The sequence below is a fragment of the Artemia sp. Qi Xiang Cuo genome, chromosome 3 (assembly GCF_049724085.1).
Source record: "Artemia sp. Qi Xiang Cuo chromosome 3, ASM4972408v1, whole genome shotgun sequence".
Taxonomy (NCBI): Eukaryota; Metazoa; Arthropoda; class Branchiopoda; order Anostraca; family Artemiidae; genus Artemia; species Artemia sp. Qi Xiang Cuo.
In genome coordinates this window covers 537,803-564,352 of record NC_142796.1, presented here as the reverse complement: position 1 = coordinate 564,352, position 26,550 = coordinate 537,803, and the positions used below count along the sequence as shown (strand labels likewise).

General features: G+C 35.9%; 1 protein-coding gene across 1 annotated transcript in view; it reads left to right on the top strand.

Annotated features, from left to right (window-relative positions):
• The window catches only part of LOC148953629 (integrin alpha-PS1-like), a 117,409-nt gene that overhangs the window by 43,632 nt on the left and 47,227 nt on the right, over nt 1–26,550 (top strand). The window contains exon 4 of the mRNA XM_089087260.1: nt 16,338–16,441. Coding sequence (XP_088943386.1) covers nt 16,338–16,441 — 104 coding nt within the window. The remainder of the gene's footprint in view (nt 1–16,337; nt 16,442–26,550) is intronic.

Here is a 26,550-nt window from a genome sequence, read left to right as displayed (position 1 = left end):
ACATAAAGAAATTTAAAGTTCAATTCTAAATTTTTCTGTAGAAGATACGAAAAGTTATGCTATGATTGTGATTATTTTCCATGGAGATAAAAAGTTTCACTTTAATTCTAAATTTTCTTAAATTCAATCCCGACCTTTCTCAAAGAGTCAAATTTAAAGTTCTGTTCCAAAAGTTAACCCTAACGGGTTAAAGAATTTATCTGAAATTATCTTAAGACTGATACGTTTTTATTCTTTAGAATAGTCCATCGCCACGAAAATTAGACTTTCAAATTCAACATGTCAGGGAACACACTTTCAAGTTCAACATGTTGGAGAACCCTAAATAGTCATCCATAAAAAGGTAAGTTAACCCTAAAAGGTTAAAGAATTTTTCTGAAATTACACTTTCAGATCCAGTATGTCAGGGAACACACTTTCAGGTTCAGCTTGTAGGAGAACCCTAAATGCTCATCCCTAAAAAGGTAAGTTAACCCTAAATGGTTAAAGAATTTCTCTATTTATGTAGAGTTTCAACTAGCTATGGCTAAGTTTGTTAAAGACAAACTATTTTCTTGCGAAAACACAAAATCAGAAAAAATGTTCAATGTTCCTTTAGTACCTACACAATTTGGCTTAAATGAAGATATTTATGCAGAGTTTTAACTAGCTATGGCTAAGTTTGCTAAAGACAAGTTATTTTCTTGATAAAACACACAAACTGAGAAAAAATGATAAATGTTCCTATAGTACCTACGCAATTAGTCTAAAAATGAATATATTTATTCAGAGTTTCAACTAGCTATGGCTAAGTTTGCTAAATACAAGATATTTTCTTGCGAAAACACACAAAATAAGAAAAAAAATGTTCAATGTTGCTTTAGTACCTATGCAATTAGACTAAAAATGAAGATATCTATGCAGAGTTTCAACTAGCTATTTTCTTGTTGATAAAGACAAGCTATTTTCTTGTGAAAACACACAAAATCAGAAAAAATGTTCAATGTTCCATTAGTACCTACTCAATTAGACTAAAAATTAAGATATTTATGCAGAGTTTCAACTATCTATGGCTAAGTTTTCTAAAGACAATCTATTTTCTTGCGAAAACACACAAAATCAGAAAAAATGTTCAATGTTCCTTTAGTACCTACACAATTAGGCTAAAAATGAAGATATTTATGCAGAGTTTCAACTAACTATGGCTAAGTTTACTAAAGACAAGCTATTTTCTTATGAAAACACACAAAATCAGAAAAAATGATCAATGTTCCTTTAGTACCTACGCAATTAGACTTAAATGAAGATATTTATGCAGAGTTTCAACTAGCTATGGCTAAGTTTGTTAAAGACAAACTATTTTCTTGTGAAAACACAAAATCAGAAAAAATAATCAATGTTCCTTTAGTACCTACGCATTTAGGCTAAAAATGAAGATATTTATGCACAGTTTCAACTAGCTATGGCTAAGTTTGCTAAAGACAAGCTGTTTTCTTGTGAAAACACACAAAATCAGAAAAAATGATCACTTTTCCTTTAGTACCTACGCAATTAGACTAAAAATGAAGATATATATGCAGAGTTTCAACTAGCTATGGTTAAGTTTGCTAAAGACAAGCTATTTTCTTGCGAAAACACACAAAATCCGAAAAAAAGATAAATGTTCCGTTAGTACAAAAGAACATAGACTAAAAATTAAGATATGTATGCAGAGTTTCAACTAGCTATGGCTAAGTTTGCTAAAGACAAGCTATTTTCTTGTGAAAACACACAAAATCAGAAAAAATGTTCAATGTTCCTTTAGTACCTACGCAATTAGACTAAAAATGAAGATATCTATGCAGAGTTTCAACTAGCTATGGTTAAGTTTGTTAAAGACAAGCTATTTTCTTGCGAAAACACACAAAATCAGAAAAAATGTTCAGTGTTCCTCTAGTACCTACACAATTAGACTAAAAATGAAGATATCTATGCAGAGTTTCAACTAACTATGGCTAAGTTTACTAAAGACAAGCTATTTTCTTGCGAAAACACACAAACTCAGAAAAAATTTTAAATGTTCCTTTAGTACCTACGTAATTAGGCTTAAATGAAGATATTTATGCAGTTTCAACTAGCTATGGCTAAGTTTGCTAAAGACAAGTTATTTTCTTGCGAAAACACACAAAATCAGAAAAAAAATGTTAAATGTTCCTCTAGTACCTACGCAATTAGGCTGAAATGAAGATATATATGCAGAGTTTCAACTAGCTATGGCTAAGTTTGCTAAAGACAAGCTATTTTCTTGCGAAAACACACAAAATCAGAAAAAATATTGTTTGGTTAGATTAAGTTAGATTATGTTATGTTAGACTACGTACGCGCGAATATAGGTTAGGTTAGGTTTGATTAAGTTAGGTTAGGTTAAGTTAGGTTAGGTTAGATTAAGTTAGGTTAGGTTAAGTTAGGTTAGGATAGGTTAGATTAAGTTAGGTTAGGCTAAGTTAGGTTAGGCTAGGTTAGCCTACTTACGCGCGCGTACGTAGGCTAACCTAGCCTAACCTAACTTAGCCTAACCTAACTTAATCTAACCTATCCTAACCTAACTTAACCTAACCTAACTTAATCTAACCTAACCTAACTTAACCTAACCTAACTTAATCCAACCTAACCTAACCTATCTGCGCGCGTACGTAGGCTAACCTAACCTAATCTAACTTAATCTAACCTAACAATATTTTTTCTGATTTTGTGTGTTTTCGCAAGAAAATAGCTTGTCTTTAGCAAACTTAGCCATAGCTAGTCAAAACTCTGCATATATATCTTCATTTCAGCCTAATTGCGTAGGTACGAGAGTAACATTGAACATTTTTTTTTTCTGATTTTGAGTGTCTTTTCATGAAAAAAATTTGTATTTAGCAAACTTAGCCGTAGCTAGTTGAAACTCTGCACAAATATCTTCATTTAAGCCTAATTGCGTAGGTACTAAAGGAACATTTAACATTTTTTCTGAGTTTGTGTGTTTACGCAAGAAAATAGCTTGTCATTAGTAAACTTACCCATAGCTAGTTGAAACTCAGCATAAATATCTTCATTTTTAGTCTAATTGTGTAGGTACTAAAGGAACATTGATCATTTTTTCTGATTTTGTGTGTTTTCACAAGAAAATAGCTTGTCTTTATCAAACTTAGCCATAGCTATTTGAAACTCTGCATAGATATCTTCATTTTTAGTCTAATTGCGTAGGTACTAAAGGAACATTGATCATTTTTTCTGATTTTGTGTGTTTTCACAAGAAAATAGCTTGTCTTTAGCAAACTTAGCCATAGCTAGTTGAAACTCTGCATAAATATCTTCATTTTTAGCCTAATTGCGTAGATACTAAAGGAACATTGATCATTTTTTCTGATTTTGTGTGTTTTCACAAGAAAATAGCTTGTCTTTAGCAAGTTAGGTTAAACCTAACCTAAAAGTTAGGTTAGGCTAAGTTAGGTTAGGCTAGGTTAGCCTACGTACGCGCGCGTACGTAGCCTAACCTAGGCTAACCTAGCCTAACCTAACTTAATCTAACCTATCCTAACCTAACTTAACTTAACCTAACTTAATCTAACCTAACTTAACCTAACCTAACTTAATCCAACCTAACATAACCTAACCTCTCTGCGCGCGTACGTAGGCTAACCTAACCTAATGTAACTTATTCTAATCTAACGATATATTTTCTGATTTTGTGTGTTTTTGCAAGAAAATAGCTTGTCTTTAGCAAACATAGCCATAGCTAGTTGAAACTCTGCATAAATATCTTCATTTCAACCTAATTGCGTAGCTACTAAAGGAACATTGAACATTTTTTTTTCTGATTTTGTGTGTTTTCGCAAGAAAATAGCTTGTCTTTAGCAAACTTAGCCATAGCTAGTTGAAACTCTGCATAAATATCTTCATTTAAGCCTAATTATGTAGGTAATAAATGAACATTGAAAATTTTTTCTGAGTGTGTGTGTGTTCGCAAGAAAATAGCTTTTCTTTAGTAAACTTAGCCATAGTTAGTTGAAACTCTGCATAGATATCTTCATTTTTAGTCTAATTGTGTAGGTACTAAAGGAACATTGAACATTTTTTCTGATTTTGTGTGTTTTCGCAAGAAAATAGCTTCTCTTTAGCAAACTTAGCCATAGCTAGTTGAAACTCTGCATAGTCTAGTTGCGTATGTACTAAAGGAACATTGAACATTTTTTCTGATTTTGTGTGTTTTCACAATAAAATAGCTTGTCTTTAGCAAACTTAGACATAGCTAGTTTAAACTATGAATAAATATCTTAATTTTTAGTCTAATTACGTAGGTACTAAGGGAACATTGATCATTTTTTCTGATTTTGTGTGTTTTCACAAGAAAATAGCATGTCTTTAGCAAACTTAGCCATAGCTAGTTGAAACTCTGCATATATATCTTCATTTTTAGTCTAATTGCGTAGGTACTAAAGGAACATTGTAAATTTTTTCAGATTTTGATTTTTTTCTTAAGAAAACAGCTTGTCTTTACAAAACTTAGCCATAGCTAGTTGAAACTCTGCATAAATTTCTTCATTAAATTATAATTGCGTAGGTACTAAAGGAACATTGTGCATTTTGTCTGATTATGTGTGTTTTCGCAAGAAAATAGCTTGTCTTTAGCAAACTTAGCCATAGATAGTTGAAACTCTGCATAAATATCTTCATTTTTAGTCTAATTGCGTATCTACTAATTGAAAATTGAACATTTTTCTGATTTTTTGTGTTTTCACAAGAAAATAGCTTGTCTTTATCAACAAGAAAATAGCTAGTTGAAACTCTGCATAGATATCTTCATTTTTAGTCTAATTGCGTAGGTACTAAAGGAACATTGAACATTTTTTTTCTTATTTTGTGTGTTTTCGCAAGAAAATAGCTTGTCTTTAGCAAACTTAGCCATAGCTAGTTGAAACTCTTAATAAATATCTTCATTTTTAGTCTAATAGCGTAGGTACTATAGGAACAATGATCATTTTTTCTGAGTTTGTTTGTTTTCTCAAGAAAATAACTTGTCTTTAGCAAACTTAGCCATAGCTAGTTGAAACTCTGCATAAATATCTTCATTTAAGCCTAATTGCGTAGGTACTAAAGGAACATTGAACATTTTTTCTGATTTTGTGTGTTTTCACAAGAAAATAGTTTGTCTTTAACAAACTTAGCCATAGCTAGTTGAAACTCTACATAAATAGAGAAATTCTTTAACCATTTAGGGTTAACTTACCTTTTTATGGATGAGCATTTAGGGCTATCCAACATGCTGAACCTGAAAGTGTGTTCCCTGACATACTGGATCTGAAAGTGTAATTTCAGAAAAATTCTTTAACCTTTTAGGGTTAACTTACCTTTTTATGGATGACTATTTAGGGTTCTCCAACATGTTGAACTTGAAAGTATGTTCCCTGACATGTTGAATATGAAAGTCTAATTTTCGTGGTGAAGGACTATTCTAAAGAATAAAAACATCTCAGGCTTAAGATAATTTCAGAAAAATTCTTTAACCTTTTAGGGTTAACTTTTGGAACAGAACTTTAAATTTGACTCTTTGAGAAAGGTCGGGATTGAATTTAAGAAAATTTAGAATTAAAGTGAAACTTTTTATCTCCATGGAAAATAATCACAATCAGAGCATAACTTTTCCTATCTTCTACAGAAAAATTTAGAATTGAACTTTAAATTTCGTTATGTCTTTGTGAAATAATGAACTTAAGTGGAAGATTTTTGTTTTCTCTGGTGAAATTTGAATTGAATTGTGTTCTTTGGTAAAATTCAGAAGAGATCTTGAACTTTTCTATCTTCTATGAAACATTGAGTCTGCTAGTAGTATCTTTATCTCTAAAAATTCTTTTTCTTTCATCTCTGACCTCTTTAATAGATATTCTGAGAGTTTGACGTTCTAGCATACCCTAAAATAATGAATACTTAACAAATTTATGCATAAAATATCTTTACTGAAATAATGATATGTTGAATATTAATATATAAATACGTTAAATACATTATTACACATTACTAATGCACTTGCGCTTGACTTTTTATCAATTCATCTTTATATTCACTGATGATATTGTATGCTAATGTCCTTTTTATTATGCCTGTGATTTCACTGTCTATTCTCACATTATTTTTACATAGATGGCAGTTCTGGCAGGTAGACATGATATGATTTCTTACACTAGTGAAGCAGTAGGCCTTTCTTTTCTTCTTTGCTTTCATTTGAATAGTAATACCAGAACGATGGGAATAGGATCTATCAATAGGTATCGTGCTACCAGAACTGTAAGCAAGAAGTTGTCCCCGATCATCGACAATTATTTTTAAGTTGGCATTCTCCTTTAGCACTATCATCTCTGGTGCTCTCACTCTCGCATATCCACCTTGAGCAATTTTGAATGATTTCGATAGTCCAAAGAAATCTAACTTCTCGCTGTCATGACAATGCATGCATACATTTCCAATAGTGTTACCGCTTGCACTCGTTTCATAGCTCAGGTATTTCTCCTTGTCAGTATTCAATACGACAATGATTTTTTCATGTGCACATACGTTCGTCGAATAATTCATCCTCCCTTTTTTACACATATGAATTGTGTGTTTATCCTTCCACTGCGTAAAAAATACTGATTTAATGCATGCAATAAACTAGGTAGTGTCGATAACTTGCCATAGAGTACGAGTGGGAAAGCCGCTTCGTGTCCATGAACAAGCACATAGTACGATTGGCAGAACCATAAGCATATTTTATTTCATTTCAGGATTTAAGAAAATTAAATTTATAGTGAAACTTTTCATCTTCACGGAAAATAATCACTATCATAGTATAACTTTTCCTATATTCCACCGAAAAATATAGAATTGAACTTTAAATTTATATATGTATTTGTGAAATAAAGAACTGACGTGGAAGATTTTTGTTTTCTCTGGTGAAATTAGAATTGAATTTTGTTCTTTGGTAAAATTATGAAGATAACTTAAACTTTTTTAACTTCTATGAAAAATTTGGAACAGTATTTTAAATTTTGTCATCTGTTTGAGAAAAATCTGAACTGAAGTGGAAAATTTTTATATTTATTTTGGGAAAATAGAAATGATCAATAACTTATTTCATTTTCATTGAGAAAATTCAGAATCGAAGTTGAACTTTTCTTCTCCCAGGAAAATATTTAGAACAGAACTTTAAATTTGACTCTTCGAGAACGAACGGAACTGAATTGAAGATAATTTAGAATTAAAGTGAAAATTTTTATCTTCATGGAAAATAATCACAATTATAGGATAACTTTTCCTATCTTCTTCTGAAAAATTTTGAATTGAACATAAAATATTATATTTCTTTGTTAACTTAAAACCTATTTGGAAGATTTTTATCTATCTGGTGAAATTAGAATTTAATTGTTTTCTTTAGTAAAATTCAGAAGATAAATTGAAATTTTCTATCTTCTATGAAAAATTTTGAACAGTATTTTAATTTTTTCATCTGTTTGAGAAAAATGTGATCATAAGTGGGAAATTTTTACCTTTATCGTGTGAAAATTGGAATTAACATTAAATTATTTCATTTCATTTTTGAAATTAAGACTCTGATTTGAAATGTCGTAACCAAGAGGGAATAGTTATACGATAAATGCAAATTGTATAGGGAAGTCAGGTTGGACTTGAATTCAAGAAAATTTAGAATTAAAGTGAAACTTTTTATCTTCATGGAAAATAAACACAATCATAGGATAACTTTTCCTATCTTCTACGGAAAAATTTAGAAGTGAACTTAAAATTTTTAATGTCTTGGTGAACTTAAAACTGACGTGGAATATTTTTATTGTCGCTTGTGAAAATCTAATTTATAAGTTACTTATTTACTTTTTATTAATAAAATTAAGAAGAGAACTTGAACTTTTCTATATTCTTTTAATAATTTTATCATGTATTTTATATTTTTTAATAAGTTTGAAAAAAATATGAAGTGAAGTGGAAATTTTTTATATTATTTTGGGAAAATAGAAATGATCAATAGCTTATTTCATTTTCATTGAGATAATTTCAGAATCGAAGTTGAACTTTTCGTCTTCCGGGGAAATATTTAGAACATAACTTTAAATTTGACTCTTTAAGAAAGGTCGGAATTGAATTTAAGAAAAGTTAGAATTAAAGTGAAACTTTTTATCTTCATGGAAAATAATCATAATCATAGCATAACATTTCTATCTTATAGAGACAAATTTATAAGTGAACTTTAAATTTTCTATGTCTCTGTGAGCTTAAAACTGAAGTGGAATAATTTTATTTTCTCTTGTGAAATTAGAAGAGAATTGTTTTCTTTGGTAAAATTCGGAAGAGATCTTGAACTTTTCTGTCTTCAAAGAAAAATTGAGCATTCTAGTAGTATCTTTATCTCTAAAAATTCTTTTTCTTTAATCTCTGATCTTTTCAATAGATATTCTTAACGTTATGACGTTCTAGCATACCCTAAAATAATGAACACTTAACAAAATAATGCATAAAATATTTTTAATGAAATAATGACATGTAGAATATTAATATAAAAATACGTTAAATACATTATTACACATTATTAGTACATTTGCGCTTCACTTTCCGTCAATTCATCTTTATATTCATTGATGATATTGTCTGCTAATGTCCTTTTTATTCGGCCTGTGATTTCACTGTCTACTGTCACATTATTTTTACATAAATGGCAGTTTTGGCATATTGACAAAATATGATTAATGACATTATTGCAGTATTATGCTTGTCTTCTTCTTCTTGTTCTCTTTAAAATGCTTATACAGGAAAGATGATAATAGGATATATCAACAGGTAATGTGTTACCAGAAACCCTAGCAAGGAGTTGTCCCAGATCATCGACAATTATTTTTAAGTTTGAATTTTCTTTGAGCACTAATTTCTCTGGTAATGTTACTCTTGAATATCCACCGTTTACACGATTGAAATTCTTGGGTACTCCAAAGAAATCTAACTTCTCGCTGTCATGACCACTCATGCATACATTTCCAATAGTGTTACCGCTTGCACTCGTTTCAAAGTTCAGGTATTTCTCCTTGTCAGCATTCAATACGACAATGATTTTTTCATGTGCACATACGTTCGTTGAATAATTCATCCTCACTTTTTTACAGATATGAATTGTGTGTTTATCCTTCCACTGCGTAAAAAATACTGATTTAATGCATGCAATAAACTAGGTAGTGTCAATAACCTGTCATAGAGTACCAGTGGGAAAGCCACGTCGTGTCCATGAACAAACACAGAGTATGATTGGTAGAGCCGTAAGCATATTTCATGTCATTTTAAGATACGCAAAAAAGTTAAAAAAATACCATGTTAAGAAATTCAAGAAAGTATTTACGAATTGGGGAGGGGACTCTTTGAGGTTGGAAAATGGGCTTAGGAATGACATTATGAATGGAACTTGTTCAGAAAAGATATAATAAAGCCATAAAAAAGTATTAAAAAAATGGAGTGGGGACTCTTTGGGGGGCCCAGGGAGGGTGTTTGGGCGACCCTTGGGGGGCTGGTTGCCCCTTTGGGAGCCCGAGGGACCTTTGAGGACCAGGGGAGGGCCTTTGGGGGTCTGAGGAGGGCGTTTGGGGGATAAAATTTCGAATTTTTACTTTTTAGTTTACTTTTTTTTTGCGGCGCATCCCTGCGGCGCATCCTGCGGCGCTTTCCTGCGGTGCCTCCCTGCGGTGCATCCCCCGCGGCGCTTTCCTGACCCGCGGCGCATCCCTGCGGCACATCCGGCGGCGCTTGCCTGGCCCACGGCGCATCCCGGCGGCGCTTCTCGGGCCCGGGGGACCTTTGGGGACCGGGGGAGGGCCTTTGGGGCACAGGGGGGCCTTTGGGAGTCTGGGGGACACTTGAGGATCGATTGGTCCTTTGGGAGCCGGTTGGCCCTTTGGGGGCCGGGGGAGGACCTTTGGGGGTCCGGGGGGACAGTTGGGGGCCTGGGGGACATTTGGGGACGGGTTTAGGGCCTTTGGGACCCCATTGGTCCTTTGGGAGCTCGATGGGCCTTTGGGAGGCCCGGGGATGGCCTTTGGGGGTCTGTGTGGACCTTTGGGGAGGCTGATGGATCGGGGGGCGCCGGGGAGCCCTTGGAGGCCCGGGAGGATGGTGGTGGGGGTCCGGGGTACCCGGGGTGGGGCATGAGGGCCCTGTGCGGCCCCAAGGAATGCCGGTGAGGGTCTGTGGAGGGCGTGTGGCGGGTTGGGGCTCTATGGGAGCTTGGGGGACCTCTGAGTACCGGGGGGCTGCCTTGGGGGTTGTGGTGGGGGATCGGAACCCTTTGGGGTTGGGGTAGAGGACCTCACAACACTGTTCAAATGGAACTTGTGTATTATAACGACCACAGAGTTTCACCCTCAAATTCTCTTCTAAAACCTTTCCTAAAATCTTCTTTCAAAATGTCTCTAACTGTTTCACCGAAATAACCCCATAAAATAGATGAAACGGTTTCGCCCAAATAATCCCTAAACGTAATTTCAGCGTGTTCCTTTTGTTTGGCATCTCTGAGCTAACGCATTTCAAATTTCTTGGAAACCCTTTCCTACTTTAATCTCTACATCTCATAAATTTTCCTAGCTAAACTATTAGGGTTTCGTTAGAATATCAATTTATCTCTCCGACTTAAAGCTCCGTGAAGCCGTATTTAAAAATAGAATTTCTATCTCTTTAGACTCACGCATAATTCCAAGATAACATGTGATGTCAATTATTATTCCTGACACTAAAGATCAATGAAGACCTATTTAAAAATAGAATATTAATTTTTCTCTCTGACCTAAAGAACGTTTATCCCTCAGACCTAAGATTAAAGAAGCCTTAATGTTTCTTAATTCTCCCCTTCGTGAATCAATAATTTCCCCTAGCGATTATGTAAATCAAGTTCACAGGTACTACTCGTGACAGGACCACGTGGTTTATGGTTTTCCATGTGAGAAAATTCCTGTTTTTCCAAGTGAGAAAATTCCTGTTTTTTCATTCTCACTGAGAAAACCATATAACAGACATGAATTGCTGTTGACATCCATAAATGTGACAAAGTTCCTGTTTTTCAAATTCTCACTGACAAAAACCATTAAACATCCATGAAAAACATCAAATAAATCGACCGACACACATAACCATCCATGAATTATGTAAAAAAAGTTATAGGTGGCAGCAGGGATGCGTGATCGGAGTAGCACCTCCCTCTCTACTCTTATATAAACTGTGATAATTATATAAACTGTGGCTAAGATCAAATACCTAAGTAATACACTACAGAATTGCATACTGTCCCTGGAAATTCTATGAGAAAATCCCAATGTTGTTCTCTTGCAGGCTGGAATTATGAAGAGGGTGGCTACGAAGGCTACTTTTTTATAAGTGGGACCAGGGGTGGTACGTATGGGGGACAGGGCAGGACACTCCCCCCCCAAAATGTTTTCAGCCTGTCGGTAAAAACAGTTGAATTGGTAAAATAGTGACACGAACCGCACTATTTTATTTGCGAAGCTTAATTTTTTTTTTGTTAGGGTAAATAGGCTGATGGAAATATTCTACAAAAAATCAGTGAAAAAACGTCAGTCTCGGTCGGTGAACAACATAAAATCAGTAATTTTAAAAGCATTATTACCAGAATCAGTCGATAAAAATGATCAACCTGTCGGTAAAATCCATTGCTCCCCCTTCCTTAAAAGTTTTGGCTAGTGAAGCCTCTGAGTGGGACATCAAAATATGCGGAGGGTATAGAAGAGGTCAGTACCGATCATGGAGAGGCGCTGAGAGGGGTTGTACCTCCATCCAAACCGGGGCCTTCCGCGGGGGCGTTTCCAGCCATGTGCAGGGTGTCAGAATTAAATAGTGTGGCGGCGGGTGTTTTAGCTTGCGTACGGAATGAATAACTTAACCACCGCAAGGTTTGGGCAATGAGCTGACCAGAATGGGATATCTGGTTTTTTAGTGTCAGCAGTTGAGTATTCGAGACAACATCGTACCATCTGATTACTTTGATTTGTCTCTAGAACTTTTTCTTGTGCCATCACTAACAGAAGCAAGGGCTTAGCTCCAACATTTTTATTGGGTTGGGGGGGGGGGGCAAAAGAGGTTCACATCCGGAGAGTCAACAGTATGGGGTATATAATATTTTCCCCCTCCAAACTATTGGGGGGCAACTGCCCCCCCCTACCCGTCCCAAACGACGCCACTGAACAGAAGCAGCAGCTGACCAGGTTTCAGTGCTGGGAGCTATGGGGGGTTATAATTTTTATCTCTGACCTTGACAACAATTAAATAAAAAAAACAAGTTTTTTAACTGAAAATAAGGAACGACGTTGAAACTTAAAACGAACAGAAATTATTCCGTATATGAAAGGGGCTGTCCCCTCCTCAACGCCTCGCTCTTTACGCGAAAGTTTTTCATTGTTAAAAAAAGAGTTGTGAGAAAGTAAAACTTTAGCGTAAAGAGCGAGGCGTTGAGGAGGGGACAGCCCCTTTCATATATGGAATAATTTCTGTTCGTTTTAAGTTTCAACGTCGTTCCTTACTTTCAGTTAAAAAAACTTGTTTTTCTTATTTAATTTTTCAACGTTTTTGGATTAATGCAAGTTTTGATTTTGGCTCACCGTACATGAATAATTAAAACTAAATTTGAATATTGATTTTACTTCTATTTGGTTAAATGGATTTCTCGAAACTTGTTTAATTTTATTTACGAACGTTTCTATTAGTAATAAATATGCATCACTTACGAATTAACTTACGTAGCGAACTTCTATATTTATATTTTTTTAATACGTATATTAGAGGGTTCGCCCCCTAGACAATACCTTGCTCTTGAAGCTAAAGTTCGAATTTTGTTCCAATTCTTTAAAAATGACCCCTTAATCACAAATGCCGTTAATTAGAATAAATAGCTCTTATGAAAGTACTAAAAAATCTTTTGCTTAAAGAGCGAGGTATTGACTAGGGGGTGAACCTAATCATATACGTAATGTTTTCTGTCGTTTTATGTACTGATGTTGCTCCTTACTTTCAGTTGAAAACTTGTATTTTTTATATATAATTTCTGATCTTTTTTTTAAATGATATTGGGAAATCCGGCGCCCCTTCATAGCAATGTCCCTTCCCCCATGAAAACTTCCTTCATGGAAATATCCTCCCACATAACCCCCGAACCCCCCCCCCCACTACCAGTAAAAATCCCCCCTGAAAACGTCTGTATACTTCCCAATAACCAATACTATATGTTAACATTGGGTGAAGTTCATAACTTTCAGCCCTCCCCCCGGGGACTTCGGGGGATTAAGTCATCCTAAAAGACATAGTCATCATATTTTCGACCATGCTGAACAAAAGGGTTATCTCAAAATTTTGATCGAGTGACTTTGGGAAATAATGAGCGTGTGAAGGGGCCTAGTTGCCCTCAATTTTTTGGTCAATTAAAAAGGGCACTAAAACTTTTAATTTTCGTTCTAATGAGCCCTCTCGCGATATTCTAGGATCACTGGGTCGATACGATCACCCCTGGAAAAAAAAAACAAAAAAAAACAACAAATGAACACGCATCCGTGATCTTCTTCTGGCAAAAAATGCAAAAGTCCACATTTTTGTAGATAGGAGCTTGAAACCTCTGCAGTAGGGTTCTCTGATACGCTGAATATGACGGTGTGATTTTCATCAAGGTTATATAGCTTTTACAGGGTCTTTCCCCCTTTTTTGAAAATCAGCCAAATTTTCTCAGGCGCTTAACTTTTGATGGGTAGCACTAAACTTGATGAAACTTATATATTTGAAATCAGCATTAAAATCTGATTCTTTGATGTATCTATTGGTATCAAAATTCCGTATTCTCGAGTTTCGGTTGCCATTGAGCCGGGTCGCTACTTACTTACAGTTCGTTACCACGAACTGCTTGATTTGCGCTACGAACAGCTAAAGTAAAAGATTCTCCTAAGACAAAAGCGTGATTGCCATTTCAAAACGTCATGGCTATCTCTAGAGCCACTAGTCTAAATAACTTAAATCTTTCACAGGCATGTTTGTTGGGTCTTGGAGAATTCAGATTTATCCATAGCCCCAGGGTTGGAGAGAGGTGGCTGTAAGGTTTTCCATTCTTTGGCTCTTGTTGATCTAAAATTTCAGTAGACAATAGCCATCGTCTAGGAAACATCAAATATTAAAGATGATTTGAATGGGGGGGGGGGGGGTATCAGGGGTTGAAGGCTGTTTCCTGTAAGAGTCCTTGACTTGAACCAATAATCTCCAATTTAAGGAGGTTATTTCGCTTTTTGGATATTTCTCTTACTATAAGAAATTGTCTGACTTTTTGTCTTATGTCAGTTTTGACAATTGTTTTTCTAAGCAATTTTTTCATCTTATTTTATTTCGTATGTATGGGCATGAGATATAGCAAAAAGGGACCGAGAATGGATAAGGTCTCCGAAATTAGAGACAAGAGTTGATACGCTCCTGTAAAATGAGAGTCGATAAACTTCTATAAAGTGTTGGATATTTGTGTTCAACATAAAAAAAAAATGAAGCATATTTTCTTTGAAAAATTGTTTGTTTTTTTCTAAGCAAACCTGTAGTTAAATTTTCCGTGGAAAATCCATTGAATGGAAGGCAAGCTTAGGCACATACGCAAGAATTTTTGTCAGCGGGGGGGGGGGCAGTAATAGAAAAACAAATTTCATTCTTAATCTGAACTAAAAGTGAACAAAAATTTAGGAAAATCTGGGAATTTTTGGGAGGAGAGGCTTGGTCACCGAGGCCCTGCTCCTGGATAACTCTCTGGACAAGCTAATTCTACTAGCTATATGTATGAACTGTTTTAGTCCATTTATTACTGCTGTTAACTCTGTAAACTATTAAATTAAAAAAAAATGATAAGAAAACAAATAAAAAACAAGTTTTTTTTCTAAAGAAAGTAAGGAGCAACATTAAAACGAGCAGAAATTATTACGTGTATGAGGGGGTCACACCCTCATCAATACCTAGCTCTTTACGCTAAAGTTCGAATTTTGTCCCAATTCTTTAAGAATGACTCCTTTTGAATAAACAAAACATTACATATTTTGAATAAACGTCGAAATTCGATTCTTTTGATGTACCTATCGTTTATCAGGACTCTGTTTCTTAGAGTTTCGGATACTATTGAGCCGCATTGCTCCTTACGTACAGTTTGTTACCATGAACTGTTTGATGCAGCTTTTTTGAGTTTCTATGCTTGATTACAAAGTCATTGCCATAATGTTCTCATTAAAGCAAGGAACCTCAGTTGGAAACTAATCACTCCAGAGCTATACAATTACTTACGGTGGATCAGTTTTCTTTCAAATGTACGTTTTACTTTTTCTCAACGCCCTAGCAAACCCTTTGAACCCCTTTGTATTTTGCTGTTTTTACCCCTGGTGAAACTAATTACCACTTTTGTAACATTCAAATAAAAAATAATTTGAACTAGATGGCACAGGGCAGTTTTGTCCCAAAGTGGCCATTAACAATAATTCCCCGGAATAAGCCTTTGTTTTCAAAAAGAAAAGTAGCCCGAAATTATAAATCCTGCTTTTTTAAAAATTATTGGGAAAAATATTGGGAGCACAGAGGCCTCATTTAGAGAAGTTATTACTAGAAAATCAATTTCTTTTGAAGCCGAGGCTGACGCTAAATGTATTGATGGCTTTTTTGCCTAAAGATGTGTTTGTGAGATCCTAGGGGTATTTTGATTAAATCTAAATTATCTGATTAAATTATTTGATTAAGTCTATTATCCAAATTTCGATACCTCTGGGTAAAATCTATATGCTGATTCGAAAAACCCCTCCACTGTCTCCTGTGTGATCGTTTATTATCATCACTAGTATTGGCCAAATTGCAACACCTTTGGGGAAAGGTTTAATGCTATTTTTTTTAATCACACCCGCTTCCTGTTTTAATCTGTGTCGTTTCTTAAAAAAGAGACGGTAAATGGTAACTGTTAGGTCACCTTTGCCTTCCCTTTGGCATTTTCCTCCATAACTTGTGACTTTGGTCCTTAGCTTGTGACTTTGGGAAAAGCATATAAACAATACCCTCAAAAAGTACATAATTCTTATTATTTAGTTTCTTTGGATTGTATTTCAAACCTTGGAATTTTTTTTTGCAAGTGAACCTTAGAATATCATTACATTCTTAGTGGCGATCCTAATATTCTTGGCCCGTCTTTAGAATAATGAATAATTTCGTTGGGGCCAATTCACAAAGCAAAGCATGTATTTTTGCATAATCTTAATAGCATGTAATCTATTACTTTTAGACCTTTTTGATTACTTACTTAAGATTTTTCTTCATAGCTATTTCATCAGGCCGGCTTCGACCTCCTGGCAGTGACGAAATCAAGGACGGTCAGTGGCTTGGAGTTACTGTGCGAAGCCAAGGACCTGGTAAAAAAGTTTTGGTAAGTATCCGTTGGTAGCTCAAGTCAAATTGCGTAAGTAAATTGGCTAATTCTGAACAGGAGAGGCCTAACTTTCACCTATTCTTATAAAATGAATGGGAATAATAGTATCCTTCATAAATTTCCAAACTGTTCTTCTTATATTTTCAAATTCTACTGTGCATATTGCATCCTTGTGAAACCAAGGACTTAATACAAAAGTTTTGGTAATTATCCAAAGCGAAATTTCTGTTTCATTATGCACCTAAACTCACTCAGCTTTGATCTATTCTTGAAAGTAGGGTCTTTAAGTATTGCCAAACTGGTACTCTGTGAAGCCGAGGACCTAATACAGAAATTCTGGTAAGCATCCGTGAGGAACTCCAGTTTTATTGTGTGCTTGACCTTGCCCAGATTTGAACTATACGTGTAAAATAGGAAATTTTCTAATAAGGTTTTCTTCGTGTGTTTCTGGATTTTTGTAAAGCCCTAAATTATTTATGACTAGCCCAGTTTTCTCTAACTTTATCACTGAGTGAAGACATTTTGTTTCTTTTTTTAAACTTTTGATCTGGCGTTTATAATTAGCTTGTTAAATATTCGTAACTTTAATGAGAGTGTTGTATTCTATGGAATTCCATACCCCCCTAATCTTAGTTAACAGAGGTCCATCACAGGGGGGGGGGGCAAATTATAACATCTTTTAAGGGAATAGATTTCACTCACCAATTTATGGGGAATCCCCCTGTGTCTGTTTTGTTATCCCATAATTTGAGTTTATTACTTGCTTCAGTTTTTAAGAATCCGTTGATAACTTTAATGTAGAATATTAATAACTAGACATATGAGAATCAAATCTTAGGGTTGTATAACTCAAACTCGGGCTACTGATGCTTGATTAGATTTAGATTCAATCGGGTTTAATTAAAACAAATAGAAATAAATAAAAATAAATAAACTTCTCTATGCATAAAACGCACGTTGAGTCCCTTAAAAAAATAACGATTCCTCCTAATCACGCTTTCCGACTCTCGATTTACTCCTCAACACAACCACATTCCTCAACAATACAATTGAATATCTAAGAGATTCCCCCCATCCTCCCCAAAAGCACAGCTACCTTAACCTTATAAAATAATAATCAATAAATATAACAAAAAAACAAACCGAGATAATAATGAAACAAACTCAATTATTAATAAACTCTATTTATTGAAATTCAATAAGATATTTTTTCAAATTGTTTTTAAAAGACCCAAGGGAGCTCCTACATCTCAGCTCTTGTGGAAGCATGTTCCACACTTTCGCGCACGCCACATCCGGTGCAAAATCCGACCGTACTGTAGGTGTTCGTCTCACCAGAAGGTTTGAGGCAGATCTCATGTTCCTAGGATGCTGTTCCGATACCAACTGGAATAGACTGTGGAATGTTGATGGAAGTAATCCGGAGAAAAATTTGAAAACGATAACTGAGCACGATAAATGATACAGTGATTCACGGGAAAGAAAATCATCCATATTTACAATTATTTTCAGGGCACGTTTGTGGATTGAATCAAGCCTTTTCACGTGGGATGTAAATGTTGACTGCCAAATTGACGAAAAATACTGCAGATGAGGCTTGATAAGTCCATCATAAAGTAGACGAAGGGTTTTTTGAGGGAATGTGTGTTTCAGTTTCCTGATAATCCCAAGATTACGGGAGAGCTTCAGTTCCACAGCGTGGATATGATTTATGAAGGATAACTTTTCGTCAAAGAGTACACCTAGGTACCTGACATAGCCAGTTTTTGGTCATCTGATCGTTCCTCGATAAGTCGTTATTCTCGATATCTATGGGCGAAGAGGTCGAATCCTTGAGAAGAAGAGAACGCAAGATTTGTCAACATTTATTACAAATCGATTTGGATCCATTCAAATGTAAGTTTTTTCTAAGATGAACTCAAGTTTACTCTGAAGCACTGACATGTCAGTGTCACAAGGGATTATTATATTGTCATGTACGAACGCCATAAGTTCATCCGATTCGGCACAGCTGCTTAAAGATTCTAGGTTATAACATTGTTAAAAGCAACGTGAAATCTTCGAGCTAGGGCTCAGAACGCGACTTAGGTTATTCATATGAACCAGGAATAACAGTGGGCCTAAGATTGAGCCTTGCGGCACACCGAAATTGACAACGGTGTCATTCAGCGGATCTTCTCCTATATAAAGACGTCGGCTACTAAGGTAAGACCGGAACCATCGTAGAGTCTCCCCTCTAACTTCAATGTGCTCTATTTTACATAATAGAATCCCATGATCAATACTGTCAAACGCTTTTTTTATGTCAAGCAAAATAGCAGCTGGCACAAGTCCCAGGTCAAGTGCTTTAATAATGAATAGGCTTCGTGGTGCCAGGGCATCTTCTGTCGAGTGTCCAGGTCTGATTCCCAATTGGCGTTGGTTAAGGACTCCCTTAGCTTCCAGAGAAGAGTAAAGTGGGTTCTTCATAGGTTTTTCAAACACTTTGGAAAACACCGAAAGAATAGAGATGGGTCGAAAGTTAGACGGGTCGTCCTGAGGACCACCTTTGCGGAGGGGAACTATTCTTGCCTTCTTGAGAAGTGATGGAAACAAACCTGTCTCCAAAGAGAGGTTTACCAAATGTGTTAAAGGTTGTAGTACGGACGGCAATACTGCTTTCAACAGTTTAGTATGGACGTGGTCAAATCCAGAGGCAGATGCTTCCCTCAAGCCTTTGACAATCATCGAAACGTCCGCCGCAGTTACAGGAATGAGTGCCATCGACTTGACACACGCTGGGCCCAAAAATCCCTGTAGGATTTTCTGGGTGGTAGCACTGTGTTAGCCGTTTTTTCTCCAATTTTGGTGAAGAAGGTACAAAGAGCTTTTGCAATTTGTGGTGGTTCAGTCAAGGTTTCTCGATCAACCGTAATTTTGGATGGTTGTTCAGGCTGTTGGTTATTCGGTCGTAACACTGAATTGACTATTTTCCATACTTTCCTTCCATCCTTCCCACTTTCGGCTAGCCTTTGATTAAAGTAATCCCTTTTAGCTTTTCTGAGAACTGACCGTAGGCATTTCTTATAAATTTCATAACTCCGCAAGCTAGCTACATTTGGTAGAATACGGTATTCCGCCTTAAGATTATTCTTTTTATTGATGCACCTGAGTAAACTTTCTGTAACCCAAATTGGGCAAATTGGTGCGTTTTGTCGTCCACGTTTCTTTATTTTTTCTTTAAAACAACATGCCTCATATAGTGTTGTAAATGTACTGTGAAAAATTTCAAATCCTTCATTTAGATCTCCTTTCTCCATAACGCTATCCCAGGTCGTTTTTTCCAATTACTCGTTAAGTAACCGTAAGTTTTCTACACATAGATATAAAACTGGAATATAATCTCTAGTTTTTGAAAATAACATTTTTTCCCTTGATGTTTTGAAAACGGTACATAAGGGGAAGTGGTCCGACATGTCACTGATGATTACTGAAGCCGAGAGTGGAGGTAGAGTAGAGAAAACATTGTCTATTAGTGAATTAGTACTCTCAGTTACTCTCGTTGGGATAGTTGTCGACGTGTAAAAATTAGATCCAGACATAAGAGTGAGAAGTTCATTAGCGATATTAGTTAGGGGATAGGCTAGGTTGATGTTGAAATCACCCATGATGACCACATCATGATTCTGTTTTTCAAACATTTGGAGTGTTTCCAATAAATATTCCATAAACGAAGAAACAACCTGACGGTGATCGGTAAATTTCTCCAACGATTACCTTCCGTTGCGAAGGAAGGGACATATCAAGAAAAAGTGACTCAAAAATACCTTCTATATTTTGAGTCAGTTTGCCATTAACACAGACTGGGTATTCGCTCTTTGTGTAGATTGCCAATCCTCCTCGTGCTGACTCTTTTCTATGTACAAAATTCGATGTATACCCGGGGATATCTACCAGGATGTCAGTCTGCCTCGACAGGAATGTTTCACACAGTCCAAGAACGTCAGGTCGTATTAGTAGCCACATGGTCATCACATCTGTCAGTGACGAACATAACCCTTGGCAGTTGAGCTGAACTATACTGAGCTGAGATTCAGAGCATCCCTGGGGCATACTCATTAACTGAATATATTTACTTCGAGGAAATTCATTTTCACTAAAAAAAGAACAATTATTTTCATTGCTAATTACTCTATCAAAAATTTGTTCCAAATTTAAGAACTACTTTTCTAACTGTTCTAACTTTTTTTGAGCTGCTGGCAAGGTAGTGGGCCTCGGGGACGAAGACAAGGAACTCAAAACTTACCCAAAACTCTCTGGGGAATGTGGTCGCATCTTGGATGTGGTCGCATCTTGGTTTTTGGTTTCAATTTTAAGTCATGCTAAAACTAATCCGAATAATACAGATTATAATAAATAGTTATTCTCAGCTTTGATCTATGTGTGAAAGTATGGAATTATGGCATTCTTCAACTATACCCAAACTCGCTCTCTGCGAAGCTAAGGACCTGATGCAGGAGTTCTGGTAACCATCCATGGGGAGCTCCAGTTTTATTAAGCGGTTAAATTTGCTCAAGTTTGACCTATATGTGTAATGGGAATTCTCTAACGGGGTATTCTTCTTGTATTTCTAAATTTTTGTAAAGTCATCAATTATTCATTGTCAGTCCAGTTTTTCATAGCTTGGTCAATTTGAGTAAAAATATTTTGTTTCTTTTTTTTACTTTTGATCTGTATCGAACATCTAGCTTGTTCATTATCCCTTAGAGGTCTGTCGCTCGGGGGTGGGGGGAGAGGTCGTCTGTGCAAAATGTGTTCCATGTCACAATTCTAAAACATTTGGGGGGAGGGATCCCTCAGACCTATTTCAGGGGAATCCCTCCTATGTCGTTTTTTTTTACCAAGAATTTAATTTGCTTTCTTATTTTAGTTTATCAGTTTTCGTAGATAACTTTAATGGAGGATATTCCTAACTGGGCATCTGATAATCAAATTCTAGGGGTGTAGGCCTACAACTCGAACTCTGGCTACCGGTCCCTGTTTTCTGGGTCCATATTTAGAAGTAATACTCTAGACTAATGCGAGAAATGATGATAACGATTCCAGAGGGCATTAGACCCAATGTACAGGATCATCAACACACGAAAAATCTGTGTTGTTTTTTTTATTGTTTTTAGTCGTTTAGTACAATCTTTTCTGTCAAAGTACGTAGATTTTTCGTGAGGAGGGAGTGGGCAACAATAGGAAAAGTTTTTCTGAGGGGGGGGGGGTATAATTAAAAAAAAATGATAATTTGAATATGAAGCGTCATCCAACAAAGTTTAGATTTTCGGTGGTAATGCCTGGGCCCTGAACCCCTCCCTTTTCCCTACTTGCTGGACACTGTTGTGTTATGCTAAAAAATCACAGAAGACACAAATCTTCAGTTACGGAAAGGAGAATTAATTTCCCAGAGGACTTGTCTAAGGATAGTTTTAGGTACTCATGGGATTGAGTATAGGCCGAAATCAGACATTCAGCTGCATGAAACACGTGGTGTGGTCGTATTGTTTAAGGTTAAAATAATGACAGTAAGGTAAAAAGGGTTAGGTTTGTAACAACGATGATAGGTCACCGTTCCTTTTTAGCCATTTACTTGGGAGCGAAGGGGCAGGACATCCGTGCTTGGGGTGTAAAGAGCTCGTAATTTTTTTTTAGGGGGGAGAATGTGAGCTTCGTAGGAGGAATATCTGAACACAGTTTTTGGAAGGGGACCGTGTGCTGCTCAAATTACCAGAGATGGTATTGTAAGTTGTTCTTAACAGCATTTTCGGCTGTCTCATTTAGTTATCAAGATATTTAGAAGTCATATTTTTCAGAAGGCTCTTTTTACTAGATAACTTCGGACACCAAAGTTCTATTTCCCAGTATAATGTATGAAGAAACTGCCAATGTGCAAATCATTGTTCGTTACTAGTAATAAAGAAAATTCGAAAATTAATTCTTCAAAAATAACCCAAATGAAATTAACATTAAACTAAATTTTAGTCACGTCTTGAGGCATACAAATCTCATCTTGTAAAACTACCAATTCGTTACATAACATGCAAAAGCCCAAAACACTTTCCAGGGACCAACTCACTAAAATTTGGGGCGGGGGTGGGGGGGTCAATATTATAAAAGTAAAAAAGGCTGTCAAGAATTGACAATTTGTATTATTTATGGCTCTTGTCCCAGGGACTATGGGGTCATGCCATCCTTGTAGGAATGTTTGTTGGACCTTTCGAATATTTTTTTTTTAGCAGTGACTATCTAAAAATTTTGATCGGATTCTTGGGGGGGGGACAAGGGCGCGTTGGGTAGTAAAAGGGGCTCGAAAAGATATTTTTGGCAATCTACGGGGTCCTTTTGGTTTTTAAATAAAAGTACTCAACACAGGTGTTTTTCAAAATCTAGGGGTTGTAGTTAACTTCCGCCTCTATTGCCTGCTAATTCGTGCCATTTTCGCTCCCAAATAAATTTAAGCTATATCAGATAAATCTAGAAGGTACCAATTGGGGGGGGGAGGTGAATGGCCCCATAGAAATGTATTGCTTATATTATTATTACAAAAAGCGAAAAAATGCACCCCCTTAGATTGTAAAAAACATTTTTTGTATCTCTTTTTTAATCGAAGTAAGTTCTCGCCCCTCCCCCTACAATTCCTGAGTTGAAACACTACATAGCGTCATCTCAATTAATTCAGATGGAATGTATTTCAAGGTAGATAATACGGTATTGAATATTACAATTCCTACCGGCTATGCTGATCTCCGTTTCATGGCTCTTCAGCCAGGAAGTACAATGGGGGTCGGAGACCAGCCATCCTGTGCTTTCGCACACCCTTCCTGTTTACCTTCTCCAGATTTTCCTGATACCCATTGGAGCTGGGGAATCCATGTATTTCAAGAGAAGTGTAAAAAACGGTATTATAATTAACTACCACTTGATTGCTGTTCCAGAGCATAGTTAAACCCAGTTTTAGCTTTATGGGTTTTAAGGGCTGATACTAAATTGTCTTTTAAATAGTATCGCTTAAGTCTTTTAATTTCAAATATACGATTGTCATCTGGTAAAAGCTCCGATAAACACGTCTCTAATTTTATTGATGTCCATCTGACATCAATTAATGGTAATTGGGAAGGGTGTACTGATTGTTGAGAATCGTTTCTACACTCTATCTTTTCCTTGTGTCAGGAAGCGCCTAATTAAGCAATCCCTCTATCCTCATTTTGTAATGTCATGAAATGTTGCGGAGGTGGTTAGAAATCTGTTTTGATTATAAGGTCATGTAGATCAAAATATTTGCCGTTCTAGATGGAGCGACTTAAAGGGCTTTGAGAACATGAATCCACAGATCAGGAGGGCTTAACCCAAAATTGGTTGGAAGGACCATTGGAATAAGGTGTTATAATATTGTAATTTTGAGGCATCATAATCACCTCCCCCTCTTTCAATAAGTTTCCGATCCCCCTCCTTACCGGTTGTATCTGTTTGAAATTAATTTGCAGGTAGAAACCTGCTTTTAAAGGATTCTGATCTAAATGGTAAATAGTAATAACACGTAACACTGCGAAATGTTTGTCTGCCCCCCACCCTCTGGTATAATTTACTCATCCTAAGGGTTTGAATTGTTTACCTATGCTGGCAAATAGTGTTCAAAAGCCTAAACTGAAACAAAGAAGTTTGAAAGCTTGCCAGTGATTTAGTCAAGGGAAGTGCGGTTTGCACAAGTCGTCTGGATGAAGGAAAAAACAATAGAAAATGCATGTTTAACAGCCAATAAAGATATTAAGCTGTCTTTTTAGAGGTGAAATTGTTTCTCCGGAATGTCAAACCCCCCTCAAAAGCAGTATTTTGGCTACCCCCATGAAGCCACAAACCGAAATTAAATTTGCATTTCTAGATCCCATAGTGATTTGTATCCCTCATAAATGTTTTTTTTGTTAACTTTAATCCTCGTTTAATGGTATTTTAAATCCATTGAGTCTTTTTGTTAATAGTTCTTCAATTTATTTCTTTTGTTTTAATGTTGAGGTTTTCCACGAAAAGTAAGTCCAATCCCTAGTGATATTGTCAGATAGTTTAGAAAAACAAAAAGAAGGTTTTGGTGTTTTTAGATTCGCCTATTTGATTATAAAATAACTAACCGGCTTTGACATTCACGTTAAGCTAAGCAATCACCTTCTAATTTTAGAATTATTGGGTACCTCTCATTTTTAGTTTTTCTGTATATAATCTACCCATTCAGACTAGCTGTTTACTTGTTTGTTTGTTTGTTTTTTTTGCACATTTCTGGGGGGACGATTCAGCTGCGGTGATTAGAGAGGCGTTACGAAAAACTTTTCAATAAGGAGATATTTGTTACCCACCCTATTAAGCGAAGTAAGCTACCCTCGTTCTATTGGTTTAATCTACATCCATGCATCTTTTTTGAATCTCAAGATGATTCTTCAAGATTTGTTATATCTTCTTTTCAACAATCCAGAAATAGATTAAATTTTGTGCTCTTAACATTGAAATTTTGTTCGCCTTTTTTTGTGCGGGAAAAATAGTTCATCAGTACCTACTACAGCAGAATTGAACTCGATCTCAAGTGGAGGCTTTTCCCCTTCAACAATATCTGGAAATTTATACTTTCCAAATTTTCGTATTTTAGAAATTTGCCTACTTGTAGGCTATTTATATTTAATTGTTGTTTGAAACTTCCAGTGATGGTGTGAGGAGAATTACTGGGTTCAGCTCCTGCGAGGAAAACTTTTTATTTAGAAGTTTTAAACCAGGTTAAAACCTCTAAATCTACATGAGAAAGGAAAAATACGTTTCAAGTACTTTGCCTATTATTAACTTCGATTGGTTAGCACAAGAATTCAGAATAAAACAAGTTTAATATTAGAACAAGGGCGTATCCAGGTTTATATTTGGGGGGGGAAATAAAAAAGATGCATAAAATGTGTGTTTATGGATTTTTATGACGTTTTTATGAGTTGGACAAAAATTTCGGGGGGGGGCCCATATCCCCTGTCTGGATATGGCCTTGTATTAGAATATTGATTTCCTAAGTATTTCCGTTAGTGAGAGAGGGATATAAAACGCTTTGGGATAAGATGCGGCAAATGTACCGAACGCATCATTGGAGTTTGTTTAGTATGAGGGATTGGATCTGAAGTCTGATTCTAATATAAAGAAAAACAGTTATATAACGTCTTTTGAAATACCATTGAAGGTGTCGCCAAGGGATTCCAAGTTTCCTGGTGGTAACGGCAGATTTCACATTCCAACTACATATTTGCTTTTTGTGATAAGTTTTAGAGAATTTTATCTTTTTCGTCTCAAAATTTTAACTTTTTTTTATGAGCGAGTGGACAACTTCAAAGTCCATCATTGATTTATAGACAACCCGCCGTGTTAGGGTATACCGAAGGTAATTTGTTTGTAGCAGGATCAATTTCTTGTTCGCCCTCTCCCGCTGGGTGGCTGACCATATTAAATGCTACTGAATTTGTATTCAAAAGCAAGGGAAAATAAATTCTGTAATATAAAGACTTTCCCAGGAAATAGGGACTTGCAAAGATTGATCCTTTTTCCTCACCTCAATAGTTCCCAGAATCCAGAGGGGGGTGCACAAAAATCATGATCAATCTTTTTTTTTGCAACGGAGAATTCAGCCGAATACTTCATGGAAAAGGGATACCTTATAATGGGTTTATATTGGGCGTGTATGAAGAAATCCATTTGGGAGGGGAAGGGCATTTGTTAAAAGCAAATCATATTTGATTATAATTTGTTCGTTGTATGTGAATGGTTTAATCAGCACTGTAACCTAGGGAGAAAGTTCATATATATTTCAAATATATAACTTTCATCAAGTTTAGTGCTACTCATCAAAAGTTACGCGCCTGAGAAAATTTGGCTGATTTTCAAAAAAAGGGGGAAAGACCCCCTAAAAGCTATAGAACCTTAATGACAATCACATTATCATATTCAGTGTATCAGAGAACCGCACTATAGAGGTTTGAAGCTCATATCTGCAAAAATGGGGACTTTTGCATTTTTTGCCATAAGAAAGATCATGATTGCGTGTTTATTTGTTTTTTTTTTGTTTTTTT